The 11,510-nt window shown below is 35.0% G+C and overlaps 1 protein-coding gene and 1 long non-coding RNA gene across 2 annotated transcripts in view; one reads left to right on the plus strand and one right to left on the minus strand.

The window, feature by feature from the left end:
• Nucleotides 1–11,510, plus strand: part of LOC131960291 (uncharacterized) — a 138,114-nt gene that overhangs the window by 113,144 nt on the left and 13,460 nt on the right. The window lies entirely within an intron of this gene.
• Nucleotides 1–11,510, minus strand: part of cacna2d1a (calcium channel, voltage-dependent, alpha 2/delta subunit 1a) — a 158,113-nt gene that overhangs the window by 93,843 nt on the left and 52,760 nt on the right. The window contains exon 4 of the mRNA XM_059325449.1: nt 250–309. Within this exon, the coding sequence (XP_059181432.1) occupies nt 250–309 (60 nt within the window). The remainder of the gene's footprint in view (nt 1–249; nt 310–11,510) is intronic.

Below are 11,510 nucleotides of genomic sequence, written 5' to 3' on the forward strand. Positions count from 1 at the left end.
GTGTATGTGTCTGCTAATCACATGCATGCCTAGTTGTTTCTGCCTATTATGTAAAATAATGAAATGCAATCTTGTATAAAGTCATTACAGCACTACTGTTATTGTAATGAGATTTGCCATCCAATTATTGCAATCATATTGGATCATGAATAACATGTCCCTCCCCCTTACTCCTCTTATGGAGTTCATGGCACCACTTGATCTGTATTGTAATGCAGCCAGTGTTAATGAACAAATCAGATCTCTCACCTCACTGTCGTCCCTCCAATCGTGATCCATTTGGAACTTTTCTGCTGCTATTGCCAGCCTCTGAGAGAAGAAAGAGAGAGAGAGAGGAATAAAGTATGTTAGACCAGTGATTCACAACCAGGTGTGCTTTTACCACTGCCAGGAGGTACGTGGAAAGACTTTAGAGTAGCTCAGCTAATTAAAAAAAATTGAGATTCTGATTTGATTAAAAAATAGATCCACATAAAGTCAACTGTAACACGTAAACACCTCATGTTGCAGTGACGTAAGAGTGTGCAAAAAATGAACAAATAAATGCTTTTAATCATTTAAAATAATGCATAATGGCTAAACTGTTCAAATAATAAGCTTGACGTAATGGAGAAACAGTTTAAATAAAGTACAAAGTTGGATGAAGTTTTAGATAAACCGTTGAAATAGTTGGCTCAATTATGGGTAAAAATAAAAACGGTTGAAATAGTTTAAACAGTTTGAAGTAATGTATAAATTGTTTAAGCAGTTAGCTAAAAGTAGTGACTTAACAGTTCAAATAATTAGCTTGAAGTAATGTAAAAACACTTAAAATAGTTCAATATTATTATAAAGTATCCGATAAACGGTTCAAATTGTAAAAGTGTTGGATAAACAGTTGACATTGTGAGCTCAAAATCACAGTAATAGATACAGTTGATAAATGGTTGAAATAATTTGCAAAAAGTAGTGAATAAACATTTCAAATCACTAGCTTGAACTAATGGAGAAACAGTTAAAATACAGTCATTAAAGCATCAGCTAAATGGTTGAAATAGTTAACTCAAAGTAACTGTAAAAGACAAACAGTTGAAATGGTTTAAGTTCAGTTAAGATTCATTCATTCTAAAATGGTTAGAATGGTATAAATGGTTTAAAAATAATGCATTAATGGTTTAAGCAGTTCACTAAAAGTAGTGGCTAAACAGTTGTAATAATTAGCTTAAAGTAATGTAGAAATTGTTAAAACAGTTGGATAAAGCATCGTATAAACGGTTTACATAGTTACGTATCTACAACTATTGGATAAACGGTTGAAAAAGTAGCCTAGCTGAAACTAGATTAATGGTTGAAATGGTAAAAGTAATGGCTAAACAGTTGAAATTGTTAGCTAAAATTATTGGATAAACAGCTAAAATAATTAGCTCAATTAAGGGTGAAGGTAAACGGTTAAAATGGTTTAAATAGTTTAAATAGTTTAAAATAATACATACATGGTTTAAGCAACTTGCAACAGATAATTAGCTAAGTAATGGAGAAACGGTTGAAAATGTTTGCTAAAAATAACAGTAATGGATAAACAGTTAGCTAATTGTTAGCTTGAAATAGCTAAATTGGATAAATGGTTGAAACTCATTGCAAGTAAATAGTGCAGAATAACTGCTGATAATACCAACCTATATTGTATTAAAAATAATAATATAGAATTTTATATAATAAATTGAGTTATAGCCTATATTTCTCACATACACTAGGGATAGGCTACGTGCTAATAAGCTAATTATGCTATTTCTTCTTCTTCATTCCCTGTTAAGCTTCTTTGAGTGCCTTGAAAAGTGCTATATAAATGGAATGTATTATTATTATTATTATTATTATTATTATCATTATTATTAAGTGAGTTCATCTGTGGCAGTGTGTCTGACCAAAAAGGTTGTAAAGGTGCGTTAGACCGTGTTTAAAATTCTGTAAAAACTTTTTTCATTACTTTCAACGTCATTATAATAGCTCACACTTCACCCACAGATAAGAGTTCCTGCAAGAGGTGATTTGGAAACCTATAGAAATCTGTACACCCGGGGATCGTAAAAATAAAGGCAGTATATAATACAGATAATTAAATATCAGAGCAACATATGAAGTCATTATGGCAGATCAAAGAGTGCTGCTGACACAGTAACAGTGTCTTCAAAGGGAAAATACCTCATTTCCTCCTAGCACCTGCAGGTATAAATTAGGACTGGTTGTGACTCTATATTGTGCTAAAATTAGACACCCAGCTATTCCATCTTTTCCCAGATCTGGTCCTAATGACTGGGTTAATGGGTTTATAATGGGCCCAGCTTTTAATCTGTACCTGGTCCAGAAATGCACTGTACTATTAATTTCCCCTGGGAAATATCAAATCCTGTTCTTCCTGCTTATGTGTACGGCACAAAGGGGTTTCAAGTCACGCAGAAGGAGCAGAGACTTGATGGGGGCAAGGCAGTAAATTGATTTATGAAATGAGAGGAGGAAGGGGCTGAAACAATTAATTATTGAATTAATTTTTTGCGGGGAAATAAAAAAAAGACCCAGAAAAAAGTCCCAAGAATCATAGAGGTAGAGCAAGAAGTCTGTGGATGGGATATTAGTCACGGCGTATGGGCACATAAGCAGATCTTAAAATAACACCAACTGTGCATTTGTGTTTGTTTGCAATTTTGGAATCACTCAACCAAAAGCACTACAAATCTTATACCAGTTGGTTGATATCATTGTAGCCTCACAATAAGAAAAAAAGTTTACATAATTCATGCGATTCTCATCAGAGAGACAGCAGCCTGATGGTTGAGTAAACACAAAAGAAGGAAAAAACCATCAATCATCTATATTGACTCCAAATATCTAGTCATCCATAAAATGGAGATTTCCACAGCAGCACTGCCAACATTTTTTTAGCCTCTTGTTCCTTCACTGCTCCTTTCTTTCTTTTCTCAAAAAGCCCTCCTACTGCATAATCAATTGGCTCAGAGGCAACATTTTGATAATGAAAACTCCCTCCTGCAGATCTGGCTTCAGATCACTCATTGCACGAAGCCGTCCCGTAATGCATGCTGGGGGCTGACACTCTTGTGGTCTGAAACACGGTTGCCTCGACAGCCTCTCAGTTGTGTCTCATTAGGGGGGAAATTTAGCAGCAGCTGTCAGAGACGGTGGGACCTCGCGGTTAGCTAAAGAGCAAAGGTGGAAAAAGAGATATGTGTGTGTGTGTGTGTGTGTGTGTGTGTGTGGTTAAGGCAAGAAAAGCTTCACTGCGTTTTAAATGCTAAACATCTCTGTGTTGGTGTGCAACAGCAGGAATGCATATGTCACTTAAATGACATTTGTGGTTTCCTCCCATCCTTCTATCTTCAAACATCCACAGACAGAAGTTTGGCCCCTTAACCTCCTGAGACCCAAGCTTTTGTTTGGTATGTATTGTTAGTTTCTCCTAGTTATTTTGGATTTGCAGGACCTGATAAGTAAAAAAAACTAAGCATTGTCTTTGAACAGGATAATGGGTTAATTTTACTGTATAACACAATTAATTAAACATACACTACCGGTCAAAAGTTTTAGAACACCCCAATTTTTCCAGTTTTTTATTGAAATTCAAGCAGTTCAAGCCAAATGAACAGCTTGAAAGGGTACAAAGGTAAGTGGTGAACTGCCAGAGGTAAATAAAAAAAGGTAAGGTTAACAAAAACTGAAAAATAATGTACATTTCAGAATTATACAAGTAGGCCTTTTTTCAGGGAACAAGAAATGGGTTAACAACTTAACTCTATGGAGTCTTGGGCTATTTTTGAATTCTTTTCATGTCTTTGTAAGTCATTTTGTGTCTTTTGGTGTCTTTTGGTGTCTTTTTTTGTCATTTTGTGTCTTTTTTTAGTCCTTTAGTCCAACATAAAATGTGATTTTGAATCTTTTTTTTACTTTCAAAACACTATCATGCTCAATAAAGAATTTTAAATGTTGCAAATGTGCATTAATTTCAGAGTACAAAGACATTAAACTGCATCATTTTCAATTAAATTCTGGAAAAGTTGGTGTGTTCTAAAATTTTTGACCAGTAGTGTATAAAAACTTTTTATCTTTTTCTTTGGAAGAACGATAGTTAAAGTCTATTCATTCTCAAATGACTACTTCCTGATTAGCATTGTCGTAGCTTATTGCTATAGTCAAAATTGCACAGAATAACAAACTACAAACATTATTTAGCACAAATAAACAAGTTTTAACCATAAAATTGCATCTGATTTTGTACCTGCTCCACTTTTCTCTGGGGATTAGCTGTTGATTGACTTTAACAAGATGCTGCCATCTGGTTTTTACACTAATTGATGTATTGTGCTTTTTCTAGAGTGTGTACTACCGAGGACAACATGTTATAGTTTTGCAGAATTAAGTATAAGGTCCAAAAAACCTAAAATGAAATGTCCACATATGAGGACGCAGGGTCACAGGAGCTTAAAAAAAGTCGGGTATGGTGGGTTGTTTTTAGTGTTCACACTTTATTTTTATTGACTTAATGGGAATAAGCCGTTAGTTTCCAGTCATCCTTGGCTAAAAGACTGATTGGGGTGTGTGTTTCAATCAATCTATTAAACTTTATAACCTGATGCTGTGGCCACAAACCCATTGATGGTGATTTACTCTGAAAGCACAAACACTTTATTCAAGCTCGTCACATAAATGAAATGCAATAAGACACTAATAGGTTTTTGTGTGTTTCTGACGTCCAAACAAAACCAATTTTTGCCACCGAGGAGGATCAACATCAGTCATTGCAGTCACGTTTTTTTAACAGGTGTTCTACAAAAGGTGCTTTTTAGTCATCCATAAAAAATGCTTCTATAAGGGACAGAAACACGTTATTTTTTAAGATTTTATATATTTTTCCATCCACACCAACCCCTTAGCTCCGGCTAAAAGTGTATTTTACAATATGTTTATTAAGTCGACTTCCCCAGGCATAACTACACTCATTTTGTATGAGGGTGTGATTCTTGCAAAATGCTTCTACACTGTAAAATATTACAGGAACATAGACTATAATACAGGGATGTAGCATCCAGGTCTAAAAATTCATGCCACTATCCATGTCACTGTGAAGTTGTTTTTTGGTTTACCTCAAATTATTTAAATATACTTCCACTTAAAATGTATAACTATAATTATAATTTATTTGGCCTCTGAATGTCTGTATAGTTTTTATGTTCAGACGACTTCAGAACTAGTTAAATTAGGTTTCAAAGAAACATAATCAGGTTTTTAGGTGTATATGGTATCTTAGAGTTACCAGTGTGCACTGTTAGAGCACACACACACACACACACACACACACACACACACACACACACACACACACACACACACACACACACACACATTCTTGTACTTCTATCTTTGTGAGGACCCTCTTTGGAATGGTGAATTCCCTTGCAAGGTTATACTAGTTTTGCATTTTTATTAGTTTTAGTTTTTTTGTAATGGGTTATTTGTTGGGTGGGAGATTAAAAGAGGTCACAGTAAATTTTGCCTTTATTTCCTTTGTCTGATCCATCTTCATTATGTATGAAAAAAGTTGACAAAGACGAAAACGAAGGACATTTTCACTATAATTTTAGTTGGTTTTAGTTAGTTTTGTAACCACACAATACAGTTTCAGTTAGTTAATTAATTATCTTTTTTTAAACTTAAACCTAATTGTAACCTTTAACCCTTAAAACAAAGTCTGAAATCTCAAAAAAGCCTTTAAAGAAGTGAGGACCGGCCGATATGTCCTCACTTTGCAAAAATGTCCTCACTGTGTTGGTTAAAAACGTGTTCCGGTCCTCACTATGTAGGAAGTACAAGAACACACACACACACACACACACACACACACACACCCACTATGCATTAACTATTAGTGTATTTGTTTGTTTTTTGTTATTAAAGTCATTTATTTGCATGATCATGATCTGCTGACCTTTTCTTTGGCTCTCAGATGACAGTTTCAACTGTTAGCAGCTGTACACACACACACACACACACACACACACACACACGCACCTGCTTACACACACACACACACACACACACACCACAGAGAAACTGGCATTCATTAATGAGGATCTCCTCAGCAGACCAAGAGGTCAAAGGGTCAAAGGTCAGCAGCTGTTACAGTTTCTTCCCCTTATCTGCTCTTTTATGTTAACACACAGCTCACAGCACGGTCCTGCCACACCTTTAAGTTGTGTCAGATTTAAACTTTTCCCAAGTTACACACCTTGAGGTGCCACGTGACCACATTTCAGATAATAAATCAGAGAAACTGGCAAATCTGCAATGTTAACATCACACTCTATGAAAGCAGCAGTAGAAATAGAAATCCACACAAATTGCTTTAAAGTAATACGAATAAATAAGCATGACAAAAATATGGACTTGCTAATGAGCTGGTATAAAACTTTATCATAGCATCTGCTATAGAATGGCTAATGAGAGCATATTGCTGAGTTACAGAACAGATGATGAAGATGATCTATGGCTGGTTCACGCTGTGATGCCTGAGAATAAAGAGTCACTCTGTGGGTTGAGAAAACTTTTTGTTTCCTTATAGTCAAATGCACTAAACGTGTGCAGCCAATGCCAGTAACAAAATATGAGGTTTACTGTCCATGCATGGAAAATATTAAGTATTAGATAAAAACAACAGAGAAAACTGGGCTGAATTACAAACAATGAGCAAGTGGGAAAAGAATGTTTACCAAGCTGCAAGTGAGCTTATCTGTGCAGATGCCCCATAAATCCAATGTATGCACATGCAATGAATTGATTGCAAAAGTGCGTGTTTATGTGTGTGTTTGTCTTCTGTTTGGAGGAAATGAATCACGCCCACTGTAATGCATTAAATCTTCTAATAATGTCGTAAACATAGAGCTCCAATTTAAAAGCTTTTGGCTAGAGAAATGTGTTTTTTTAAGGAAAGTATTAACCACATCACTGCATGTATTGAAAAAAGCTATAGTAAACACATGTATATGTACTTTTATCAATTGAATAGAACACTATTTTAAATAAGAAGTCTCTTAGAAACAGACTGACTTTGTTTTACAGCTATAGACTGCATAAAAATATGGATCTGAAAACATTTAAGTCTAGAAATAGTCAATCCAGTAACAGTCTTGTTAATATCTGGATGTCTGTCATCCTATTAAACCCGCCTTAAAAAAAAAAACCAACATAACAAACAATGTATGATCTAGGGCTGTCATGAAATCAGATTCTCATTACACAATTATCATGACCACAAAAAATTCACAAAAAAGATATTATTGCCATATCTAGAAAAAAATAATGTAATCCTATCAATCAATTTTGCATTTAGTCTGTTTTTGAGAAATAAATTACACTCAAAATATGGGAGGCAGGGAGAGTGTCTGTAACCTGTACAACTGTACAAAATTGAATAAAAAGAACAATTGAAACCTAATTAAATGACTAAAGGGGTGCTGGATTAGCTGCACAATATTAGTATATGTTTATAACTAATATCCATCCATTACCCTTAACAGCTTAACCAGACTGGAGCCGATCCTAACTGACATTAAACAAGAAGCGTGGTTCACTCTGGACAGGTCGCCAGGCTGTCACAGGGCTTACACATAGAAACAGACAGCCAATTCATGCTCTCATTCACTCCTACGGGCAATTTTGAGTCACCAATTACTGCATGTCTTTGGACTGTGGGAGGAAGCCGGAGGAACCAGAAAGAAGAACCACAGGCTGGATTTGAACTGGTGACCCACTTGTCTATAACGAACATATAATAAAAAATATCTTTATAAATATGGTTATTATCAGGTATACTGCTTAGAGGTGTGCCATATCGCATCGTTCACGATAATATCGGCATTTTTTTTATGGTTAAAAAAAATGCATATCATGATATTGGCAGCATTCCTACTTCTTGATGTAGTGGCGTAAGGCTAACGTTAGCTAACAATTAAAGTTGTTTTAATCACAAAAAGCTACTTACTCTCTGTTGCTAAACACATGCAGCTTTCAAAATAAGAGCACAGTGTGTTAACAGAATCCACCACAGAACTTACAAGAAGACTGTCAAAATAAGATGCCTTAAATAAAACATACAAGAACCTTTATTTTCCTTTACAAAATTTCATTAAAATATGCCCCCGAAACCCCTAAATGGATATTTTTATTATTAGTAATTTATTTTGTATTTGGCAACTGTTGAGATTTGCACTTCACACTACATTTTAGATTTTTATTTATTTATACAGACAAAAAAAAATATATTTTCTATATCTTTTTAAGTATTTCGTAATATCGTCAAGAATAACGTTATCGCAAAAATAGCCTGCAATATCGTGATATTCTTTTAGGGCCATATCGCTCAGCCCTAATACTGCTAGACATGATCCATGTATAAGTTTTTCTGTGGAAACAGTAAAAAAAAAAAAAAAGATCTCGCTTGCTCTCTTCTCTATCTTGTTTTTTTGAGATCATATCTCGTTATTTCAAGATAATATCTCATTATTTCGAGATAATACACATATGTAAAAAAAAAATAAGAATTAAAAAAAAAAAATCTTCCAAAATTTTTTTTTTCTTCAGATATTATCTCATTATTTCGAGATAATATCTCGTTATTTCGAGATAATATCTCGTTATTTCGAGATAACACACCTATGTAAAAAAAAAAAAAAAATTTTTTTTTTTTAAATTTTTTTTTTTTACATAGGTGTGTTACCTCGAAATAACAAGATAACATCTCAAAAAAAATGTCTTCACTTGCGGTTCAGGGCTTCCGTACTTCTCAGCACCAGCAACTGTTCATGAACGCAGCTTTTTTGGGTGTATAATGTAAAAATCTCTTGATTTTATTGTCTCTGCTTTTGTTGGTGGATGATAGTGGGAGTGCTGATCAATCACTCAAGTTATAATGGGCGAGAGACTTGTCTAATTTAGATGAGTCTTCACGTCTAAATGCACGATAAGCGTTTGAAGGGAATGAAGAGAGGGAGGGCGGAAAGCAACGAGGCATTAGATGGAAGTGCTTTCTCACTTACATACATTTATAATACACAAATCGCCCTCAGCTGTCCAAAAGCATCCTTTATGTCTGCGATCTAAGAACATCATCGTAAAAGCAACACACAGAAATGTACTGTGTAAACATGCACACTTTGCTTTTCTGACACGCGTTCCTGGCAGTCTGATTAGAGCATCTCGTCCTGCCAGAACAGAACACACACACACACACACACGCACACACACACACACATTCTTGTACTTCTATCTTTGTGAGGACCCTCATTGGAACAGTGAATTCCCTTGCAAGGTTATAATAGTTTTGGATTTTTCATTAGTTTTAGTTTAGTTTTTATTAGTTCTAGTTTTTTGTAATGGGGTATTTGTTGGGTGGGAGATTAAAAGAGGTCACAGTAAATTTTGCCTTTATTTCCTTTGTCTTATCCATCTTCATTATGTATGAAAAAAGTTGACAAAGACGAAAACGAAGGACATTTTATTATCATTTTAGTTACTTTTAGTTAGTTTTGTAACCACAAGATACAGTTTTAGTTAGTTATCATTTTTTTGAAACTATCATTTTTATTTCAGTTAACAAAAATGTTTTTTCAATTCTAGTTGTCGTTATTTCGTTTCCTTTTCATTAACTATAATAACCTTGGTTCCCTAGCCCCTCAGTTAACCCTAACATGAACCTAACTGTAACCTTTAACCCTAAAATAAAGTCTGAAATCTAAAAAAAAAAAGCCTTTAAAGAAGTGAGGACCGGCCGAAATGTCCTCACTTTGCAAAAATGTCCTCACTCTGTTGGTTAAAAATGTGTTCCGGTCCTCACTATGTAGGAAGTACAAGAACACACACACACACGCACACACTCGCAGACAAACACACACACCTGCCATCTCACTGATGTGCAGGGAGGCACGGGAGAGCTGAGGAAACATGAGCATCTGCTGTTGTGACTGGCAGCACTTTAGTCAGATCTATCCTGCTCAGCCTGCAGGGAGCCAGGAGGAGAGTGGTGAGAAAGAAAAAGGGGGGAGAGAGAGAGAGAGAGAGAGCGATACGTTTGCACTTACACTCAAGAAAGAAAACAACTGTACAGTACAGTAAGTGCATGCACGCTGATGAGTTAACCCTACTTACTGCACGTCCGTCTTTAAGACAGGAAGTAGCCTTTGCAAACTTTGCAGGACTTGTTAGAGACTAGTGGTGCAAGTCTCGATATCTACTGCTGTGCGCCCGTTTGACAGCTCATCTCTCCTCCAGAAAACTCTTCCAGCCGAGCACACTATCTGTGCGCCAGCTGGCTGCAAACAACTCCCAATTACAGCTGTACCCGGCTGCAATGATGACATGAAGACTCTGCACATGCACACCTATTTTGCTACACTCAAAAAAAGCAAACTGGGTGTCTGCTACCTTCTCCTTAGTCTAACATTTAGCTTCCACTAAATAAAATGATGTTTTGTGGTTGAACATTTTTAAAACATGTAGTTTTAGCATAAAATGCAACACTTTAAAATGTACTAGAATACTTTATGTTAAAACAACCTAATTAAATTGCTGAATATAATACTCTTTAAAAATGATTTATTTCCTGAATAATTACTATTCATTTTCATATGATAAAGGTAATCTTTTAGGCTAAACCACTTCAACCTAACTTTGTTTTGTTGGCTCAGCACAATTAATTCATGTCCTGCACTATTTTAAAAAGTAGTTGTAACTACCCTATTAAATAAAGTTACTCTTAATAATGTCATACATGTTTAAATGGCCCAAGAAAATTATGTTCGTATGTTACAATTACCCTTACAAATCTAGTTGGACTGACCCCTGGTAATTAATTAACAGTAACGCAAACACATCATGTTGACCCGACATATTTAGATTTTGTTCACTCAACAAAACTGTTTCTCGCTAAATTAAAGCATTTTATTTAGGTGGAAATTATTTCCATAATTTTATTTCGTTCTGGGAACAAGTTATTTTTTTGAGTGTATATGCAACTTTTTAAATTTCAGATTCTGTCTCCTTTAGCTCCTACACTGTAAAAATGTTTGTAGAAATAACTGTAAAACACTGTCAAATACATCAGAAATGGGGTGTAAAATGAAAAATCGTATATCACCGTATTAGACACTTTTAATTGCCGTTAATCAAAGAACAGCACCAAACTTTTTCCTTTTTTCTGTCATAAACTGGAAGAAACACCGTTTTGCTGTTAAAATATAACATTTTCATGTAAAGTTAATAGAGAAATACCATGATGTGTTTATGAATGACACAATTACCATAAAAATAGCAGGAATATTCAGTCTAGATTACAGTTTTTGCTGGTATTTACACTACCGGTCAAAAGTTTTAGAACACCCCAAATTTTTCCATTTTTTTATTGAAATTCAAGCAGTTCAAGTCAAATGAACAGCTTGAAAGGGTACAAAGGTAAGTGGTGAACTGCCAGA

This window comes from Centropristis striata, chromosome 22 (genome assembly GCF_030273125.1).
Source record: "Centropristis striata isolate RG_2023a ecotype Rhode Island chromosome 22, C.striata_1.0, whole genome shotgun sequence".
NCBI classification, from domain to species: Eukaryota; Metazoa; Chordata; class Actinopteri; order Perciformes; family Serranidae; genus Centropristis; species Centropristis striata.